Source organism: Alexandromys fortis, unplaced genomic scaffold (assembly GCF_014885135.2).
Source record: "Alexandromys fortis isolate MF-2015 unplaced genomic scaffold, M_Fortis_MF-2015_v1.1 scaffold_60, whole genome shotgun sequence".
In the NCBI taxonomy this organism is placed as follows: domain Eukaryota; kingdom Metazoa; phylum Chordata; class Mammalia; order Rodentia; family Cricetidae; genus Alexandromys; species Alexandromys fortis.
In genome coordinates this window covers 10152217-10175295 of record NW_026067946.1, presented here as the reverse complement: position 1 = coordinate 10175295, position 23079 = coordinate 10152217, and the positions used below count along the sequence as shown (strand labels likewise).

General features: G+C 45.6%; 1 protein-coding gene across 7 annotated transcripts in view; it reads right to left on the bottom strand.

Annotated features, from left to right (window-relative positions):
- Mcc (MCC regulator of WNT signaling pathway) overlaps nt 1–23079 on the bottom strand; it is a 379948-nt gene that overhangs the window by 49336 nt on the left and 307533 nt on the right. For all 7 annotated transcript variants that reach the window (XM_050149262.1, XM_050149263.1, XM_050149268.1 and 4 more), the window contains 2 exons: nt 7969–8132; nt 5693–5899 (listed from right to left, as the gene is read on the bottom strand). In XM_050149262.1, coding sequence (XP_050005219.1) covers nt 5693–5899; nt 7969–8132 — 371 coding nt within the window. The remainder of the gene's footprint in view (nt 1–5692; nt 5900–7968; nt 8133–23079) is intronic.

Genomic DNA, 23079 nt, shown 5'->3' with positions numbered 1-23079 from the left:
AAGGACTCAGCATGTAGACTCCAGAGAAATCCCCAAAGCACTGACCTGGCCAAGGCACTGGGCCTCTAGTGTGTGTTTTCGGGAAGCAGAAACCCTGGGGGATTCGGTGGCCATGCAGTCAGGGTCATAGCTGGTCACATAGAACCTAAAAGCTCACAGACACATCAGAGCAGAAGTATGCAAAGCCATATGAATAGATCTCAGTCTGTGCAAGGAGGAAACAGGGGAGCATGGTGGGGGCAGCAAGAAAAGACACACTTGCGTGACATAAAATAACGCACAGACAAACTGAATGGAGAAACAGAGATGAGACTATCAGAGGGAGAAATCGACTGAAAGAGAAGCTCGCAGAGACCAGTCAGGACAACTCTAACCAAGAAACACAATCTGTTGATTTAACTCAGGGTCCAGGAACAAATTAAAACAAAAACATGAAAGAAAGTTAATCTTATAAAGGCCAGAGCCCAGAGCACAGACAGAAATCGAGATGTTTGAGATTAAGTTGCCACAGACTTCACAAATATCCCATGGGTGTACCCAGAAACAGCTCCTCAGACAGGAGGCCCGGAAAGTGTGATGCTGGAATGAGGATAACACAGGCAACTGTGTGGGTAAGACAAATGCATCAGCGGCGTCCATCAACTACGAGTGTGGGTCGTGGGTGAATGGCATGCAAGAATTAGGAGTGGCACCTGGGTCCCAAGTCGTATAAGGAACATCATCAGCCATCAACAGAAGAGCTTGCTTTGAGGTTCCGCGTGGCCGTGCTCACAGGTTGCTGCAACCTCAGGCAATTAGTTTGCAATGCATGGTTTTGCTATATTGGAACTGGTATGGGAGAGACAATTCCTAAGCTACAGAAGGACAAGACCCAGTAGGTCATAAGAGTCCTACATAACATTTGGGGCAGTCTATCCCCATGTGCAAGGCTGCCTTCTTTGAGTCCAGGGTGTTCAATTTGGCAGCGAACCACTTTCTAAATGGAGATTTTAGAAGACTCTTCATGGAGCCTTCAAATGAGAAATGAGAATCCAAGTGTCAAAAATACAGATTTATTCTTAGGAAGTTAACTTACATGATAATTTAAGCCAAGTGCTGCATTATCTCCTATAGCAATTGGAGGTGGTTAAAACAGATCACAAACTAGGAAAGGAAAACATAAGCTGCTTCCATAGCTCTGGGGTCTGGCAGGTGTGATCCCCTTTGTTCTTCAGCCCAGGAAAGTACCCAGATCAGGCTAGCCAGGAGAAAAGGGAAGTGGTCTGGTCGATTTCTTCCCAGATTTCTAATCCTCTGACAGCTCCTTCCTTTATAGTTAAGAGCTAGCCCTGGGCAACTGCACAGGTTCAGCGAGGGCATGGATGGAGGGTCAAACACAGAGGTATTACCTCAGTGTCTCCTCAGCATGCGTGAGCAAAGCCTTCCTTGGGACCACCCCAAAGAGGGGCCGAATCAGAGCTCTGAGCCCTCTCTGCCTGAGGTCCCACATACAGCTTCTCACAACAGGGAGGTAGTGTGCTTCATCAGCAATGTCCCACCAGGCTCACGTCACCCAGAGTGGCACCCACAAAGAGTCTTCTCCTAAGAGCATTTTGTTTTCGCTCAGTACCATCTTAGGGTGCCAGAAGAGATTTGTTGAGACCTGTGGGAGCTGACAGCTGTGTCACTATTAACAGAATAACTGCCAGTCTGTGCGGGAGGAAGAAACAGAATGGAGAACAGGGTGGAGAGGGGACACGAGAAAGCAGTTCGAGGAAGAAACCAGGGTAAAGTGCATCCAGAAATGAGGCTGCTTGTGGGGCTATTAGCTAACATCACCTATGGAGCTGACCAGAGAGGCCACGCACATGGGGGACCCCATGGAGAGGGAGGCGGAACTCACTTCAGGACACACAGGGAAAACATGTAGAAGGCAGGGGAAGGGAGAAATTGTTACCACAACCTTATGCCACGGATGTGCATGGCTTTCTAAAAAATATAAGACTTCCAAAGGGCCTTCTGAGGTCTGTTTATTTCAAGATTATTTGATTCAACTGCACATGGATTCACTGACATTCTGATTCCAGAACCCTTGTTCTGCCAAACAGACTGGGGAAAGAATTGATCATTTTGGCTGCATGGCAGCTGACCGAAGCAATTTAGGTCAAAGGAGCAAACAGTATGGAGAATCTGTACCTTGCCAGCACATGTCTCTCTGTGTGCACTTCTATGCCCATGGTCGTTCTTCTATGCCCACCACCTGCAATACTGCAATGACTCTCCAATAGCCCTGAAGCCAGGGGTTGTATCCAGTTTATCACTGTGACCCCTGCCTGGCCGGGGAAGACTAATCATTTATGTAGAGTACAAATGAATGAAAGAACAAAACATTTTCTTTCTTGGGTCACTAATTCTAGCTTGAGGAGTTTGGATCTGCTTTTGTAAGTGTGAGGAAATAAGGGGCTATGCTACAGTGCACTCAGAAATGCACAAATGATTATCTCATTTAAGGATGAACAGAGACCAATAATAATATTGCCCTGCTATCCCTTCGTTATTCTTCTGCCAAGTCGCCCAATTTGCTAACTGACTCCATTAAAGACCTTAATTTAATTTAATCTTGAGCAAGGCTCAGAAGACCTATGGAGGGCACTTGGTTTAATTGCAGGCAGGGGACAAGCACCAGTTTCATTGATCTCGTCAAAGTCTAAGCAATGAAGATGAGCAAAGGGAAAATATATGGCCCGAATTGCTTTTCAGGCAACATTGATGAATTGTGAGCTCAGAGCTGCAACAGAGACAGAAAGGCAAAACAGCCATAGATTATGCACACTCAGAGAGACCAGAAGGAAATTAAACCTTATTCCCTCTCAAAGACTAAGACCAGGCAAACATTAGACCACAAGAGACAGACCCCTCTTTGGGAAAATGACATGCGCTGGGTGATGTGGGCTGGATGTCTTCCAGTATTTAAAGTCTAAAAAAAACAAAAAAACAAAAAAAAACACTAACATTCAAAAGCATTTAGAAAAATATTTAAGATTCACAATTGTCCAGAAGTGAAGTTAACCCAATTCCAGGGTAAATACGTTTGAAGAAATAATCCTTCAAACTTTGCTGTTTGAAGATAAATGAGGTGTACGTTATATAAATTATGACAAAGGCACAAACAAAAGGGTAAAAACTGATACAAATTTTGACTGAAATGTGTATGTGCTCACATGTGCAGATATTTACCCGGAATTGTCATTGTCAGGGTTAGAGATAGTCAAACACTGAAGGCGTCTTATGATAAAGAGAAGATGTAAAGGAAAACCTTCCATATCACTCAATCTCGATTTCATTTAAAACACCTGCTGCTCGTTTTCAAGCGTTTACTGCATGCTGACCACAGTGTAGTTTACTCCGGGAGTGTTTAATCACCCTGCACCTGTATCATCATCATCTTCATGATGAATCAAACAGGCCCTGACAGGTCTCACAAGCACCTTTGTAGGTCAGACTGTGATTCCAAGCAGTCTGCTTCTGGGACTCTTAGTGGTGGCCTCTAGAGCCAGAAAAAAGAAAAAAAAAAAAAAAACAAACCTCTGGATGGAGGGGAGACTGACTTTTTTTTTCCTTGTTACAAGCAAGGGCTCTTTATGCTTCACTAACCCATGTTAGAGGGAAAAATCACAATATATGGTTACAGTGAAGGCCAACATTTCCCTTGCAAAACATGCACCACCAGCACACACTTATTAGACTATCAGTCATAGAGATCGGGAGTGTGACCCAGGAAATTACAGGTGGGGTAGGCCTCCATGCTAAGTCAACTTCGTCAGGATCCCCAGACACAGCCTCTCCTGACTGGGAGGTTTACAGCCCCCACGCGCGTAGGGAGTATCAGATACAGCTGGGTTCTAGAAACACTCTTCTCTGAGTTGAAAGAGATGTTGTCTAGATAGAGGCAGGAGAGTGGCTCCTTAATTATGACATCACCCACAACGAGGGATAGAGCTGACAACCTTCAAAGCCAGTAATTTATTCCATATCTCCACCCAGTGAAAATCAGGAATATTTACAGACAGAGTATAAACAGAATGATTGGAAGTAGAGATAGCTCAGCAGTTACTGCTGGCTTACTTGCTCTTCCAGAGGACCAGAGTTCAGCTCCCAGCACCCACGGTTGTAATCCCAACTCTTCTGGCTGACACAACAGCCATCTGTACTCTCTCAAGGGCAAATACTCACATATGGGTACACATATACACACACACCTACATAATTAAAACAATAAAAAAATCTTTAAAAACCAGAATGATTTACACACGCCAACCTTAATGAAGAACAAGTTACTTCCGCAGGTTAAGGAGACACAGCAATGTTAATGGTCCATTAGCTCCCTACAAGCCCCTCATTGAACTCCATGTGCTGAATCACCAGGCAGAGGGCAGCTGGGGAGCCACCTCCTGTACTGCCTCACTTGAGACGGAAAGGAAAGCAAGCTTCGCAATTCAAAGTGAAGTTGAGAAAGGATGGTTTCTGATAGAAGAATTAATTCTTCCATCCTCAGTCCAGTCACAGTTGACAGCCATAGCCAGACAAAGGAGAGCTCACAGGCCCTGCCAGGTGAACGCACATCTTTGGAAAAGTTGGCCCAATGCCTCGCTGTTGGAACACCAGCATCTTCAGTGGCAGAAACATGTCCTTGGCCCAATGCCTCGCTGTTGGAACACCAGCATCTTCAGTGGCAGAAACATGTCCTGTCACTTGTAGTTTTCAAACCAGTGTGGGTCCTCTTGGGGATACCAGGGCACCCCGCCACTCTCTCTCTCATACACCTGTACAAACCCACACATGTGCACACTACAAAAACGCACGTGTATCCATGCATACACCCAAGTACACAGCCACCCGTAGATGCATACAGTAATAATAGCTTCTTTGTTTGCTTGTTTTTCAAGACAGAGTTTCTCTGTGTAGCCCTAGCTGTTCTGGAACTAGTGCTGTAGACCAGGTTGGCCTCAAATTCATAGAGATCTGCCTACCTCTGCCTTCCAAGTGCTGGGATTAAAGGTGTGCACCACCACTACCCAGCAAGAAGAGATTTTTATATTATTCAATATAAATGAGAGAAACTACTATATAGTTAAAGAAAAAAATGTGGAAAAAATTAAAAGGAAATGTCTATGTTTTCCTATTATGAAAATATCAGACTGTATTTTTTAAAATTTTTTTTTAATTTTTTCTTTTTTCAAGACAGGGTTTCTTGTAGAAACCCCACAAGACAGGGTTTCTCTGTAGCTTTGGAGCATGTCCTGGAACTAGCTCTTGTAGACCAGGCTGGCCTTGAACTCACAGAAATCCACCTGCTTCTGCCTTCCAAGCGCTGGTGCACCACCACCACCTTCGTCAGACTGTCTTAACAAAATATTTAATTGAGCTAGCGGAAGATGCACATCCCAGAGGAGACTGAGACCTCCTGCCCTGACATAATTCTGCCATCTATGCAGATTTAGGATTCCTGAGAAGAGTGTTTTTATAATCTTAGTTCTACCCTAAGGATCTTTGATGAATGATTTCAGAATTGGAATGATCTAGTGATTACCAAGACCGAGATTCCTTATGATTCCAGGTTCTAGAATCCTTGCCTCAGAAGCCCTTGGCTCCGCCTGCCCACCTGCCCACCTCCCCACGCCTAGGCTGAAGCCAGGACTGTCTGAACACTCACCCTTCTCCGGAGCCTGTCCCGCTCCTCGCGGATGGCATTCATGGTGGCCTTGGTCCGGTTCAGCTCCTCTTCTTTGCTGCACAGCATGGCCGTCAGGCTCTCATTCTCTTCCCGCAACCCAGCCAGCTCTTTCTCCCACCGGGACCGCTCCTCAGCCAGGTTGGGATACAGGTCCCGACCAAGAACTCCCTCAATCTCCTCCACTGTCTGAAAAAAACACAGTCAAACATCAAAGCCACGCTAGTGCTCTTGCAGAAAGGGGACAGGAAGGAGCTTGTGAACCCACGAGTGGGGTGGAGAGCCCCATATACACAGTGACACCTCTTGGTCATTCTCTGCTCAGATTCAGAGGATGCTGTCACTTGCCTGCATTGTAGTTTGTACTACTCAGCAGTCCCCAGAGTTAAGGACAACAGGATCCCCTCTTGGTGCTGAATCTGTGCGTGGTACCCACACAATGTTGATTTTCCTTTAGGAGCTCCAGAGCTGGTCAATTTGCATTGAGGCAGCAGGCCAGGGAGTGATACCGATAATGCAGTGACTAACACGAGGTTGCAGGATGTGCACAAAGTCTAATTGCAAGTTTCCTAAATTACAGGCCTTCCGTGAGCCAGCTCAGCAAGGAGGCAGGTCATATCACCAGTTCGCGCTCCGGATGTCACACGGGCATTTGGATAGTGTGAATGAGGTGCAGCCCCAGGATGGCAAGGACAAAAGTAAAGCTTTGGTGACACAGGAAAAGGATGGGCCCTTGGTGGAGGCTCCTCAGACAGCAGAGATGCATTTAGCTAATGAACCAAGTAGAAGAAAATCTTAATAGTATTTGGAAAGTTCTTTCAAAATTTCCATTTTAGACACATGACTGAAGGATCTGGAAAACACATACAATTAGGAAGACCGTTCTCTGCTTGCTCTGGGAACTACTTGTTCATATTGTCCTTTACAAAGAGCATGGCCCGGCTGGCTTTTAAACAGAAGGGGAAAGGCTGAGCAGAGGGATCACATAGTGATGAGAAACGGAAGGTTCCCAACACTGCTTTAGACATAGCAGCGGGTCACTCACGCCAGGTCCCTGAGGAAGACAGGCACCCAAACCTTGTTGCCTCTGTCCCCATGTGGTGCCTTGTTCTTCCTTTCAAATCCAGGACAGTCTATTTGGCTCTGCTTTCTCCATAACTAGTTACCGGAAATCTTTGTCTGTCCCAGACGCTGAGGCCAAAGCTAGCCCCCTAGATGTCAAGACAATCAAATCTGGGATTTGGGAGACTCCAGAGAAAGAAGCACCAGTTAGTGACTGCTTCCCTCATGGCAAATCCTAACACCTATCCACTGTGACCAAGATGAAGAAAAGTGGAAAGAAAGGCAGCTGAACCAGACATGCACTTTATGACTCATCTGCAGGCACTACCACCCACCCTCTTGGGCAATCCGGAATTCTTCCCGACAGAAACTGGGGGCTGGACTGTCCCTTCACATACATTCCTTTAAGACACGGCACTGTGGGTGGCAAGGTCACTAATCCACAATGAAGTAAAAGAAAGACACCTGAGGCCAGGATCAAGAAGGGCCTGCCTTTCCCAATATTCCTAAAGAGGCAAGGCGGTGCACATGCTATGAATTCTTTTTCTCACTCAGTCTTTTCTCAGAAGAAAGAGGAACATATGTGAAAGGCGTGGTCAAGATCCAGATACACTGGCTGGGAATGGGGTGACTCAGCCAGATCCTCAGCCCTCCCTCCTCCAACAGTACAGACTGCGAGCTCACAAAGATGGGTTCTAGAAACCTTAAATCTGCAAGAAAGCATCTAAGGGTATCTTGCAACACAAGAATACTATATAGTGGCTGGGTGTGATGTTGCATAATCCAGCCCTTGGGAGGCAGAGGCAGGTAGATTTCTATGAATTTAAGTCTTCTTGGTCTACAGTTCCAGGTGAGCTATGGCTACATTATGAGACCCTGTCTCAAAAAGAAAAGTAAAGAAAAATAGTATGGTGGACCACACTGAAGTGACGTAGTTTAATGCTACTAATGTGATGGTTTCCAAGTAAATCACCCTTTTTAGTGAAAAGTCAATGTTGATCATTGTTGATATGCCCCCTTACATAATTTAGCCCAACAAATATTTATAGAGCTCCTGCTTCTAGCTGACTGCTCAATATGCTTGTATGACTTTCAGGGACTGATAGGTGTTCAAGAAAGCCTAACGCCAGGAAAGCTGTCTGCCCTCTCTCCTCCCCTAACCTCAGAAAGCCAAGTGGAGGGGGAGGGAGGCCCACCTTAATGGCCAAGTCACAGTGCTCGCTGGCTGTGGTGAGCTGCTCAATGTGCCTGTCCACCTCGGCTACTGAGAGATTACAGCTGCTCTTCTTCCTGCCGCAGACAACACTCTCCAGCCCCGTCAGGACCCTCTGCAGCTCCGAGTTCAGGTCACTGCAGTTATCTGAGAGGGGATGAGGAGAAAATCCATTAAACAGGCAGACTGGCAATGAATGTTCTCAGTTTCTTCTACCAGAAGGGGACCATCTGGGAGCAACAGAAGAACAATTAAGTACGGCATTCCCAAAGTCAGCATCCTCCAGCCCCATCCCACTGGCTGCTGCCTGAGGCTTGCGGCCAATACAAACCTTTGATTACGGAGTTTTAGACTTTGGCCATTTTCTAAATACCTGTGCCACTCAGAATTCTCTTGCCTTTCAATCAAAGGCAACCACATTGAGTTTTGCTAGTAAGAGCAAAGTGCCCCAGAAGGGACTTCAAACTCTAGTCAAACCCTCTTGCTCAGCCATTCAGACCAACACCGATTCCAGAAGTTCAATAAAGGTCTCATAACTTCACCGAACAACAACAAAAACTCAGAACGAGCATCGCTAATAGATATTATAAAAAACAAAAACTGTTAAGAACTATTCCTGTCTTCAAAAAGCTTCAAGTCCCCCCTGCTCCTGTCCCCATACATCACCTGACAATGCTCCACCTATACAATTTAATCCATCTCCTCCACTGGGGAATAACCAACTTCTAACAAGTTATCCATATAAATGTAAACAATTCTAATCATTTTATTTTAACAATCTGGGTTACTATTAAACTTCTGGATTCTAGAGTCTGGTCAGGGAAAGAAAATTATAATATGAGTTAGATACATATTATAAAATAGTTTTTTGGTGAACAAAAATCCCTCTAAAAATCAAAAACCATTCTTCTACCTGTTGTTCCAAATCCTGTATATTACCATAACCTCCAATTATTGTAGCAAGTTCTGTGTGAAGGATACTACAGTCTCCCCAAGGGAATCCTTCTCCTAAATCCAGCCTGTGTCCTGAATGCAAGAAGCTGGTATCTCCCTTCTGGTTACAGGCTCAATGCACTAACAAGACAACTGCTTTTATTGCTAAGCTTTGGAGCACTTGGAGAAAATGTTCAACATTATAGAAAGTAGATTTCTCAGGACCTTTTAACCAACCTCATTCGACTGCCCACATCTATTAGTTTCCAGAACCTAGAGAACAATCCAGCAGGAGGCTTTTACTCTAACAAAGGTTCCATCCTCTCAAAGTGGCTTCTTCCTATCTCTCCCACCTCTGTGAATGGAGCCCACCAATAAGCCAGTTACTCAGGTCAACTCTGAGGCAACCTTGATGCCCTTTTGTGTTGCATCTAATTCCAATCCACCTTGTCACTATAACCTCCACAACTCATCCTCGGACTGAGCAACTGTTCTTACTCTCTGCTGACATCACTGTTCCCCAAAATGCCATTCCTTCTCAAGTTGGTTGTTCTAATAACTCCTACATAACTCTAATAACTCTAATAACACTACACTGTAGCTACAGTGAGACTCTTTTAAAGGCAGGCGATGGTACCTTCCTAGGCCAAACTGTTCAATGGCTCCCCCTACCCCTTACCTTTAACCTAAGATCAGACTCCTTACCACGGTCATTAAAAGCTCTGCATATTGGAGACTCATGCCCTCAGCCCAGGCTGCACCATGGAATTCCTTGGGGAGCATTTATAAAATGCCAGTGCCAGGGCCCCACCCCAGACCAATTAAACCACAATCTCTGGGGGTGGGGCCTAGATGCTGGAAATGTTTTCAGTTCCTCAGATGGTTCTAATGTGCAGGCTGGTAGAATCCCGAGGTTGGCCCTCTGCTCCTCGGTCCCCTTGCTCTTTCCTACTGCCCGGCTTCTCTCTATCCCGAGGACATGTCCAGTTCTGATCTCTCCCAGATGTTCCTCTACCTTCGCTCCTTTCCACTTACCATGCAGTTTCCCCATGAAGGTCCTCCTGTCTGGAGCACGGGGATTCCATCTCCCGACTCTGCCGGGTCCTCTTGCCATTGTCCTGCTGTGTTTGCAGCAAACATCACTATCTGATCTAACATGTATGTTCATTATCTTTCCCTTCTAAAAACACATGCTTCCATGAAAGAAGGGGCTTTGATCTTCCTCATCACGGCATCTCAGAATAGAACAGGGTAGGCAATCAAAAGCAATTTAAAAGAGTAAAAATCAGCGCTACACAGTTGAGTCAGCACCACAGAGAAACAAGACAGTCAGCACCAGGATACTTTACTAAGGATTTAAGCTCCTCTTTGTTATGCACAGGAGATGCTAACTGTGGGGAGGGGAGATGCGCATCACACCAGTTCACCTGGACAGGACAAACAGGGGCTTAGCCCCAAATTGAGGCAAAGGGGTCCAAGCATGGAGCAGCTGCCAACACACAGACCAGTCTCTGAAAGACCGTTCCCTCTCAGGTGCAGGTTCCCTGGTATCCAGAGCTGGGTGGACACGCATTCCCAGATCCGTGTATGTGTGACAAAGAGAAAAAGGAGCTTATATTCAGCCACTCCACACTGTGATCACACAGGTCCACCTGACAGTGTGTGAGGCATGCTCGATGTGTCTGTCTTCTAAACTGTTCTCAAGAGTAGAGCTACAAGGTGGCATCCAGGCCTTGAGGAACAGAAGGAAGAGCAGAAGCAGGGTTTGGGCAGCATTTCTCATTCTGCTGTTGGACAGTGGCTGAGCCCTGACCACAGTCTGGAAGCACAGTTCCTAGAGGAACAAAAGACTGTCCTCGATTCTGATAGGCTCACAAATGCACGATGGCCACACTAAAGTCCTTCTCTCAGGGACCTGCCAGTAGCCTGGAAATGTCCCCGAGAGAGCACAGTGTCACACAGGACAGTCAGAAGAATAGGGGGGAGAGGGACATTTAATTGAACATACAGAACCTGATATACTGGTGTCTACTGGTAAACCCAGCCCTGGAGAGGGTGAAATGGGAGGCCATCTTCAGCCATGTTGTGTGTTTGAGACAGTCTAGAATACATGAGATTCCATGTTTAAATAAATCAATATATTCAAAATAGTCTGTGTCCCTCTGTTCTGAAAGGAGAACTACAAAGGTGCTGGGGTTTTTTGTTGGTGGGGGATATCTGCCTTAGGAAGGCAAATGTGTACCTACTAGGTAATGAGCCCCCCACCCCCACCCCAGTCTGTTGTTCATACGCGCCCCACCAGTTATCTACAGACATGCCACTGAACTCTGCCACTGTGCCCCATCTGGAGACGCAGGGAAGACAAGGTGGTCTGGCTAGCAGGAACAGATGTGGGGTGCTGGGGGTGAGGCACCGTCACCAAACATCTACCCCTGTGCTTTCACTCATTTATCGGTGCTGCTCCAGACAGGACCGATGGGAGCTGGTAGCATATCCTTCCAAACAGTCACCTAATATAACCACAAACTTCATCCTTTGGCACACTCTCGCTCCAGGCAGAAACCGGACCTTCCATCTTCATCTTCATGCAAAGACATCAACGGTAACATGAAGGGGTTGCAGACAGAGCAGAAGGTCCCTCAGTGAGGTGGTATTCACAGAACAAAGTCAGCACCCCTCACAGCTTAGCAAGGCGTGCAATGCTCAGGTCACTAGGGCACAGCTCTAGTCTCATCTGCTCACAGGAGCCATCGAGACTTGACGACTTTAGCTCAGTCACCCACACAGGAACCGTGACAGAAACTTCCTATGGTCAGGGCCAGGTCACCAACTACTACTGCAACCAGAATAGGGCTCTTTGGGCATCCAACCACAAGCCGGCACACTGGTTTCTTAGTTAAGAGTGGGAAGAGCCAACAGAGAGCAAACGCACGGGGAATATTAGCTGTGAAATTACTCTGAGAAAGTAAAGGGTTTGCATGCTAATTCCGGGACTAGAATGTGAATGAACCTTAAAAACATTATGTCACATGAAATAAGCCAGGGACAATGATTCTGCTTCTGTGGGATGTTTAGAAGAAGCAAATGCGTAGAGACAGAGAGCAGAACAGAGAGCCTGGGAAGGATATATTGGGCAGTTACTGTTCCCTGTGTGCAGGGTTTAGGAAATAAAAAGAAGATAATGGTGATGGTCACAAAACTATGGGTGCACTTAAAACGTCTGAACTGTTCACTTAAAAATGTTTACCATGATGCATGTGTGTGTTTACATTATACACACACACACATATATATATAAATGACAAAATAATAAATATATTTCAGTATATAAACTTGGAACATAAAAGCTAACAAGTGTGCAGGAAATAGAAAACATCTCCTTCAAGTTTATGCTTGGTTCAGAAGGAAGCTGAGGGGCTGTTCATTAAAACTGTCTGGGTTGAGGTGAAGGAACAGAAGAAAAAAAGATCCAGGAAAGCTCAGCAACTGAGGAGAGTTACTGACTTGTTATTACTACAAGCCACATATGTGGCACTTCCGGCAAAGGGCGGCATGGCGGGTACTTAGCCATGCTAAGCTTCCTATAGTGAAGGTGAAGTGATGCCCTGCTCTACCTCTGCGAGACGGGACACCCTCTGTATCAAAGACATATTCTTTAACGCAGCTTGTTTATATCATTCCTTCAAGTAAAAACGAGAGGTAGTTTCTGACAAGCCACTGCAAATAACAGCGAAGGAAAAAAAACTAGACATAGCTTTTGACAATCCGCTACAAATAACAGCCAAGAGCAGCCAGCAGGACGAAGGGAACCTTTGGAAGCAAACCCACAACAGCACAGCTGCAGGGGCTGATTTTTGTCTGTTGAGCCCCGAGCTTTCTGGCCGCCAGAAGAAGAGTGAATTATCTCCTGTCAGTAGGAAGGAAGTATTCCAGCTTCATAAGAGAGACTTTGTGCTTGGCTATAGACCTGCAAGAACTTGGGTACATGGACTTCATCTGTATGGCGACGTGATGTGACCACGTCTCTCCACCTGTGTCACGGGCATGCAGGTCTCAAAGTTTCTTTTTATGCGAACTTTCAGTGGGGAGCATCTCGGAAGAGCTAAGTTCAGATAGTCTAAGCATTTGGCCTCTGATATTTAATTTTCTTTAACAGTGAGACAGGACATGGAGGGATAAACAGAACAGACCTTTCTTTGGACTAGAAGATGCAAACCTGCCTGTAGTGGCCAACGATGTGTCTAGAGACCTGGCAAGCTTCAGTGTCTGGAACTTCCCTTGTTTTAAATTTAAAAGTGGGTTTTGATTCATGGTTATCGTCCAAAGTTCATTACAATTTATACTTGGATTTATACAATTTATTCTTGGAATACTGGGTCTGTAATTGCAAGACCCGGCATGGCAGCCTTCAGAGCAGTACGCGGCTGACCCCTCAGACTTGGTGCCTCCGTGATGCGCCAAGGCTGGGATGAACATGCATGGCTGTCCTCCTCTGTTCGGGTCTGAAGTTCCTCCTATATTTTGCTATCATCTCTAAATGTAACTTTCCCTAGACAGATTCTGGTAGCAACTGGAGAGTCAACAGTCAGATTCTATTTTCCTGAGGATCTAGGATGGGAGTTCTCAACCTGTGGGTCCCTACCCCTTGGGGTCTAAATGACCCTCTTATAGGGACTGCCTAAGACCATTAGAAAACACAGATATTTACATTATGATTCATAACAAGAGAAACATTACAATAATGAAGTAGCAAAAAAATTATTTTATGCTTGGGGAATCACCACCACGTGAGAAACTGTGTTAGAGTCAAGTATTAGAAAGGTTAATTGATTATCACTGATTTAGAGTCTTAGATTGCGTTGTCACTGTGTAAGTGAAGGGCCATATAGCTTAGAGATCTGACAAGGATGTAAGATGCTATTCACCCCCACAAGCCTTCTCTCCCGATAGACACTTCTTGGTTTGTGACTATGGCTTGCTTAGTTCTCTCTCAGAACCAAGTAAGTTTGTATCCAGAACTGACAGCAAACACTACAGACCAGAACCGGCTCCTTTTCAACAAGGTGTTAAAAAATGCTGCTGATTTTAAACCACTGGGAAAATCCTAACCCACATAAATGGGTTCAGTATTAAAACACATCCGGGGTCTTCCAGGTTCTGAGTAGTCTTTGTTTTCTATCATGGATCTGTTTTCAAAACACGATTCCAGACTAGATATATCTGTATTTCCAAGGTTCTATATTTTGTCTCATAGGAAGGATCCAGGTAGTTATGTAGTTTAGAAGTACCTTGTTTCTCTTTACTTTTGGTCTTTTATTTAAGTTTTGCGCTGAGATCCCATTTTCTAAGAGGCACCTAATGGAGGCAACCAATTTCCCACAATCCTTTGTGCCACTGGAGTAGAGACGGCCTTCACTCAATGTGATCCTAGATGCTCACAATACTGGGTACAGAGGAGGCATTTGATAAACAGCAGATGGGTTCCAAGTGTGAAATAAAGGAAAGACTTGTTTAAGGTCATGTGTCAAAAGCATAGCCTTTTTTTTTTTTTGCCTACTTGTTAATCAGGTATCATCAAATTTAAGAACAAGTGGCCTGTTACAAATGGGAAAGGGCCCTCAATTAGGCTGTCTGAGGTGAAAACATCCAGCGAGGCTCGATTATTAGCTACAGTAAACTTAACAGAAGCAGGTGCAGGTATGCTAGGCTAGAATGTGGGGACCCCTCCTAGGAGTCAGCATGTGGCTGGCCCACATCTCTGTACTGTCTGGCCACACATCATGCCTGGTGTAGAGCAATTTAAGTGGTGCATGAAATGGGACTAGGAATACAGCTTAAAAATGTGAAAGGACACGGGTTCAATGCTTAGCACTACAGAAACAGAACACACACACACACACACATATATATATCACCAAACATTTTCTGAGCATGAATACAAATTTGTGTGAAGAGCTGTGACGCTCCATCCTGGGGATGTAACAGTCTGACCCTTCCACAGATCCAAAGCTAAAGCTTTGTTTTCTTGATATTGTTCCACAGAAAAAAACATATAACATAAAAATTATTCAATAGACTTTTAAGTCTGAATGGCCAGGAGAAGTGTCTGAGGGGGAAGGAGGAAGCATCTGCATTATCTACTTTAGCCCGCCCTGCCTGTGCCAACTGAAGATACGAGGACTTACAAGAAGCACATCAACATAGTCTTAAAACATCAAGACACCACCAACAAATGGAGCTGACACTAGGGACTTCTTGGGACTTCATAAAGATGATTGGGACACAACCATCACCCACATATGTTCTTGCAATAACAGCAAAACAACAACAAAACCCTAACTTCTAATCTAATTAGAAAGCAATCGCCCCGCCCAGAATAAGATAGCATCGCATTAGTTTCCAAAATATCAGCAACTTGTTCCAGAGTCCAGGAGGGAGTGGTGAGAGACATGATCAGCAAACACAGCCTGTGAGCCTTGACTGGACCTGGAATAAACAACGAAAGGCCTTCTTGTGACAGCTGGGGCGATCTAAACAAGTACTAACAACCCTCTATAGTTAATCTAGACCAAGAGTTCACGGGCATTCGCTGGACCATTTTTATGAGATCTGAAGTCTCTCAAAATAAAATGTTGGGAAGGGGTTGGGGTATGGCAGCATCCTAAGCAAGAAAGCTAAAATAGTGTAGCTACTCAAAGGTCTTGATTTCATACAGATACCGCCACAAAGATCCCCCTTCGATGTAGGGCAAGGCCCCGGCAAGTGTCTCTGACACAGACAAAGGGGCAGGATGCAGGCGCATTCAGGCTGGGGGTCCTGATGACAGCAAGCCACTCCTATCCCCTCAACATCTCAATTCTGTGTTTCATTTCTCAGTGAGAAGAAGGCTATATCTTCACTCTGATTCAGCAATATTTTACCAGCCTGAAATTCTTTTCCATATTTGCTGCTGTCTTTAGATTTCTGACAGTTTGTTTCTATGAAACAGCAACTGTGGTTGTAAATATAAAGGCATAAAGATCATCAAATGTCAGCTACATCAAACATGAACTACACCCCCTCAACTATGCCTGCGAGGCCCTCTGCCACGGTCACAGGTCCCCACGCAGTTCTATGATCCCAACCATCTACTCCCATGCCAAGACAGTCCAAAGGGTGCTTTCTCAACGCTGGTCACCCATGGCAGCTCCAGCACCCTGCTCAGTGTGTGTGTGTGTGTGTGTGTGTGTGTTGTGGTGTATGTGTGTGTGTTGTGGTATGTATGTGTTGTGGTGTGTGTGCTATACACACACATGCTCTAGCCACCAAGCATCAGCAATATAAAATACTTTCTTAGAGCAATCATCTTCCTATCATGGCTCAAGAAGCGGGAATACTAGTGAGGGCCTGGATTTTGTTTCAGTATAGACTAAACAGGCTTTCAGGGCCTGGTCTGGTTTTAAGGCAAAATATGTCATGAGTTCCAACGAAGGGAAACATAAATCGACCTTAGGAGATGTGGTGTGTTTAGAAAACAAGGAATGCTTATTATAATAAAAGAGGAATTCATAACCCCAACAGCACTGGGAGCCGGTCCCAAGTTAACCTTGAAGATCAGTACCTTTCCATTCCATGGCCAGGTCTCTTCAGGAGGCTGCAAATTTACTGACCAGTAGCATGTGAGAGAAACACAGCACACTAAAGCAGAGTCACAGTCTTTTCCGCTTTCAACTGTATTTACTGCAAGGAAAAGTCTAGAAAGATTGCTGGTGGCCACTTCAGTTACTCAGCCCTGCTAACATTTTTATACACAGTTTTATTTTAGTTTATTCTTATTGTGTCTTGCTTTGCATGTATGTCTGTACCACAGTGCATGCCTGGTATTTGCAGAGGTCAGAGGAGGGTGTTGGACCCCTTAGAAATGGATTTTCAGATGGTCGTAAGCCACCATGTGGGTGAAAATCGAGCGTGGGTCCTCTAGAAGAACAAAAAGTTCTCCTAACCATTGAGCTAACTCTTAAACACAGTTTTTAACTGACCAGGTTCTAGCCTCCAGGGAAAAGGTCACCTTGGTAAGGCTTCCACTGAATCGGTGTTCAAAGCCACACTTAGAACTCAGACCTCGGGGTGATACTCGCCGCCAGCCTCCTGGGAGAAATTAAGTTGCCCAAAATAATAATTGAAAAGAAGAAGATGTGGTAGGCAAGATTCAACCTTGTCATATCAACTAATCAGACTGCAATTGCAGACCAGCCTAGCACTGTCATTCTGGGAGCTGACTTCTCAAAGCTTCCAAGCACATAACAGACTGTCTGACTCTACCGTGACAGGACAGTCAGGCGACCAGCTACCCCGGGAAGCAAGGTTCTCCAGAGCTGCCTTGTAGTTGTAAAGGCTGCCTTGGGAAAAGACCCTGCGCTGGCCCCTGCACTTGACACGTTTAAACATTTTTTTTTTTCTTTCTGAAGCCATTAGACCTCATCAGCAGCCAGCCAGGAAAATCTGACTTTCACATTCAACATATTTCACGGTCACAGCCGTGCCAAAAAGTAAGGTTTTATGTGCAAATTCCTCCTTGGCTGGCCTCCCAAAATGACTCCTCCTAAGGGAAACTACCACTGATTGATCACAGCAACAAGCAAGGATTCCAACGTGAGCTGCAATGTGTTCCAGCGACGTACCCATCTCTCACTAGAACTCAAAAGAGCCCTCCAGATCCTAACCCAGAAGCGCCTTCACACAAGGTCAATCCGGTGGGAGACGGGAGACGTTCTTTTCAAGCAATGGCCGGCAAGGCTCAGTAGTTCTATTACTGAAGCGAGTAGAAGAGGCTTCTGCAGAGAACACCACTCAGACACATGTAATGCTATCAGCGTGCGCATGCGTGCGCATATCCCTGCACACACGGGCTCCTTCCTGTGGCCACAGCGGCGTGATCTGGCTTGCGAGTTCTGCTTTCCATCCTGAGATCAGCAAAAATCTCATTCAATTACAAACGTAATACATGCCAGGTGCTATGATTAAGCAGCTGCTCCCGTAATTCCCCCTTCAGCGCTGAGACCTCAAAGGACAGAGGCTGTAACAGCAACTGCGGGCATCGAACAGTCCAAGGCACACCGGAGCAGGGCCTTCTACAGAGACATGGCACCAACAAAACCACCTCTTAGCTTGGAAAAGAGGCTTGCCTTCCTCGAACTCTTCTATACTTGGGCCTCCTTCCAAAGCGAGTACCAATCACAAGGAATGGATGTAAATACCTGACCCAGAGCCTATATCAAAGCGTGTAAGCTGCTAAATTCATCTGCAAATTCCAATGTGCCACTAGATACAGAAACAAAAAATTTTAAATGACGATTCCCACCTTGGTTCTGTTCAGTCACTGTTAGTTTCAAAACAGCTGTGTGATAAGATTTGGAAAGAAGTAATAGAACTCATTTCCAAGTACACTGTGCTGGGAATTTTCTCCTTTGCTTGATGACTGGGGTGAGCCCAGGTCTAAGAGGCTTGTTTAGTCATCCGGTCTTAGGACAGTGCTCAACAGTCGTTGAGGGGCGGCGAGGCTCTGACAGGTGTCGATTGCAAAGAAAAGAAAATGGGTTTTTGATGAAGCAAGCGGGTGACTTACTGCTATTGTTTTGGTAAACCAGAAAGGGGGGAAAAAAAAAAACAAAACACTGCAGCAAAGTGCATCTAAAATCCAGCTTGAAGAAGCCTCTGAGTTCCTAATGCAGGCTCACAAATATAGCAACCATAATGAAATGGATGCTTCTTAATGATTTCCTATAATGGTGTTTATATATGGAAGCTTTTTACCCTATTGAAGCAATTTAATTGGAAAATGGCAAAGGAATAAGAGGCAGGCAGCCAGGTCCAATCAACAAACACGCTGACTATATTCTACGCTGCAGATTAATGAGCTCTGCCAAGTTGTCTGTCCCATAAGTGCCTGCCTTCTCCAAGGACTCAACAGAGAGCCCTCTCATACCGGACTCCTCCTCAACCTCACCACTCCCATCTAATCCTCAAGTATCCACTCAGCCGAGGCTTCTGTGAAGTTTCCTCCCAGGCTCCCACCTTGCAGATCCTGCCCTGACTGTGGGTCTTTTCTATCGAACTATCCACATCCTCCAAAGACTTGTGACAAGGGATTGCATTCATTGCTACTTGGATATTTGATGAGTCCTTGGGCGTCACGAGATTGGCATACAAGGTCGTCAAAATGCCTGCTCCATACAGCCTGCTTTCTCCTGTGAGACAGCGACGGGCAAGATGCAAGGACATCAAAGCAAACACGGCCTTTCCTCAGACAGTGCCAGCTGCTAGGAAGGGAGAGATGGCATGAGGAGTGATTCTGCAGACATGAGAAGGGAACCGGAGCGAAGGAGAACGCTACATGTGTGCTGTAGCATGGGGCACTCCAGAAGAGACCGTTCACGCACACCCCGGAGGGCAGAATCTGGTCAGCTTGGAGGGACTGTAGGAGACCAGGAGTGTGATGAGGCCTGGGGGGCAGAGAGGAGCAGACACAGAGTGTGGTGGCAGGAGCTCCGAGCTTCATGGAACCCCGTGGTGAGGAGTCTGGAGGTCGGCCCAGGTTTAAGAGGTTTGAACGTGGGAGTGCAGCCATCTGATGGCAGCTTCTGCCTTTCTGCCCCGGTACCTAACAGAGCACACAGTGGGTTTGTAAGATGACCAAAGATTCCTCTGCGCAAGCAGGGAATGCACGCTGTCCTTGGCAGAGGCCATTCTCCCGCAGAGCGCAGGACTGCCAGGAAAGGCTCTGCCAGTACAATTCACACACATTTCCAAGTGAGGCACAGGATGGGAGGAAGAATTCGAGATGAATGATGAGGGAAAATGGAGATGCCGCCCCATGCGGACGGACAGCTGTGAGCTCCGGCCTTGGGGAATCAGTGCGACAGATGCCATGTCATGTCAGGCGCTCCGTGACGTGCCCCAGGAGAGAGGCCCGCTGAAGTAGGTTTGTGCCTGCATTTCCCAAACTTAATTATGTGACTTTGTCAGACGATGGGTCACCTACTAAATCCATCAAATACAATCTGAGAGAAGCAAATGTAGGGTGAGTGCAGGGCTGGTCCTCTGCAGTGACGGAGACACTGCTGGCTGTTTGAATTGGCTTGACTGCCTGTGGCTGTAGCCGGAACGCGCAGTAAGAGGCTGCGAGGCTGCGAGTGGAGACAATTACAGTGCTCATCTGAACTCAGCCCTGTGAGCCTTTTGCCTGCCGGGTTGACTGGTGGCAGATGGCTGTGTGTGTGACAACATCAAGTCTGAACCCTGGGTTCAGATGCATGGGAGGGAGAGAGCCTAGGCACAAAGCAAAGAGCTGAACACAGACCTCAGATTTTATCTTCCAACTGCTAAGCCTGAAGCTGTATCTTCACTCGTGTGCGCACTGTTGTGTAGTGTAAGCTGGCCTCATTTAAGCACACCTCTCAGTGACGGGTGCAGCTAAATCCATTATATGGCCCTCTCAGCGTTTCAGACTGCTTGACACTAATTCCCCCATCAGATCTTAACACCATGATGCACCTGCCCTCGATTTCTTCCAGCATCTTCAGACAAACAGGCCAATCGCATCATTCATTCTTTCCAATAGGATCTTTGAACATATGCCACAAACCAGGCCCTAGACTAGGAGATGAAACACCACACCACTGCCTAACAGAGTTTAATGGGCGAGTCAGGCAGATAGCAACATGATCTACCATTTCAATGTTTTATCAGAAGGAATAAAATACTGCATCAACAAAGTCAGCATGGCACTCACACTCTGGGGGCTTCTGAGAATGATCATTTACCCCGAAACTAATGGAGAGGATCACCCCCGCCTCAGATTCCTGCTGCGTGCGTGTCGCTAGCAGCTGTGGCCCCAGAGGCTCAGTCTCCAGCTGACTTCACTTATCTGAACATCAACTTCTGCTGTGTCGGTCACGACTTGATGTCTCCCCATGAGTTTTCTGTATCCCAAGACACTCTGCTTGACTTCTTAATCTCAGTATCTACTGTGTTCTTAAATATCTATAGCCCAGGTATCTCAAGACACCCCAACTTATGTCCCACACAAAAGGCAGATGCACTCTATCTGCCTCTCTCTACAAAATAATTTTTTAAAAAATCTGAGAGTAAATCACCTGGTCCTTCCCACCATGCTCCAACATTGATGAATGGCCTCAACACGCATGCATTGTGCACACCAGAATCTTAGGATACATCCAGTTTCATATCTGTGTTTATCCTGCTTCCAGTTGGTGGTGGATCGAAAGAAAATGGCCCCCAAAGGGAACGGCACTATTAGGAGGTGTGGTGTTATTGGAATAGGTATGGTCTTGTTGGAGAAAGTGTGTCACTGTGGAGGAAGGCTTTGAGGTCACATATATGCTCAAGCCATGCCCAGTCAGTCAGTCCACTTTCTGTTGCCTGCAAGTCAAGATGTAGGCTACTTGGTTACTTCTCCTGGTACCATGGCTGCCTGCACACCACCATGATGGAAATGGATTGGACCTCTGAACTGTAAGCAAGCCACCCCAATTAAATGTTTTCCTTTATAAGAATTGCCATGACTGGAGAGGTGGCTCAGTAGTTAAGAGCACTGGCTGTTCTCCCAGAGGTCCTGAGTTTAATTCCTGTAACCACACGGAGGCTCACAACCATCTATAATGAGATCTGGCACCCTTTCCCGGCCTGCAGGCTTGCATGCAAACAGAACACTGTATACATAATAAGCAAACAAACAAACAAACAAATCTTTAAGGGGTTGGAGAGATGGCTCAGTAGTTAAGAGCACTGAATGTTCTCCAGAGGACAGGGTTCAATTCCCGGCACCCACATGGCAGCTCGCAACTGTCTGTAATGCTAGTTCTAGAATGCCCAACACCCTCATATAGATATATGTGCAGTTAAAACACTAATACACATTAATAAAAATTTTTAAAAAAGAATTGCCGTGGTCATGGTATCTTCATAGCAATAGAAACCGTAACTAAAACACAGTTCTTAAGCAAATCTTTCCCAATTTTTCTGTACCCATCTTCTTTTCTGTATCTCAACTGTCATTATCCAATTTCTAGCAACCATCTGGCCTGCCTAGACTTTTCTACTAGTTTCTTAACTAGTTTCCCCAACACACTCGATCTATGGATTTGCCTTCCACATTATGGTGTGATTTACAGTGTAACTGACAATCTCATGCCTCCCCACACTGTTAAATCTTTTAGCAGCTCCTTATGCTTTGGAGTGTAGATTCCAACATGTTCCACAGGAGTCTGAATGACCTGGCCCTTCCCTACTTCTCCCCAGCCCTCATCTTCACATCACAATGATGCTTCCCTTCCTGGATATATTCCCCATCCTCACCAAACTGCCTCACCTCTTCCTTGAGCTGCTTAATTGACACGGATTCTCTGGATCTTAGTACACCTGCTACTTCCAAGATCCAGAACTTCCTAGAACCTTAGACTGAATCAGATTTCTCTGATATTCTCATGGTACCATGATTCATGATGTTATAACACTTATATGAATGTATAATTAAACATATGTGCAATAGTCAATTAAAAACAGTCGATTGCTTTCCAACTCAATTTCCAGTTCCAGGAAAACACAGTATACTTTCATCCTTCTGGCTCTTTCTCCACCTCTTACTACACATGAACATCTATCTCCAAAGACATGGAATGTTTCACTCTTCTGACTTTGCACCCATTCAATCACAGAGCTCACTTTGGCTCAGACAATGGCAAATACTCAACCTCAAGTCTGTCTCAAGAATCCAACAGGCATTCCAAAGCAAAAACAAACCACCGGCTTACAACATTCCAGCTCTGACGTTCATGCTATTTGGCATACAGTAAACAAAGTTCATGAAACAACAATACCTAACTCTACTGCTTTCCTGCTTCCTTTCATTTCTGAAAGACTTTAGAAATCTAATCCCCAAACCCAGTAATAGGTCATGACCTTCAGTTTAAAATACTGTGAATTAGATATCTCTACTAGGCTATTTCTCTATGAGTACAAATATTATTATTAATTATTCCTCAATTTGTTTCTCAATCAAATTTCTCACCAAGAAATATACTCATTCTCTTAGTCATTTGGACCAGTGTGTTGAAGACATTTTAGATCCCTCCTCCTTACACCACAGTTGCTGAAACCCTCT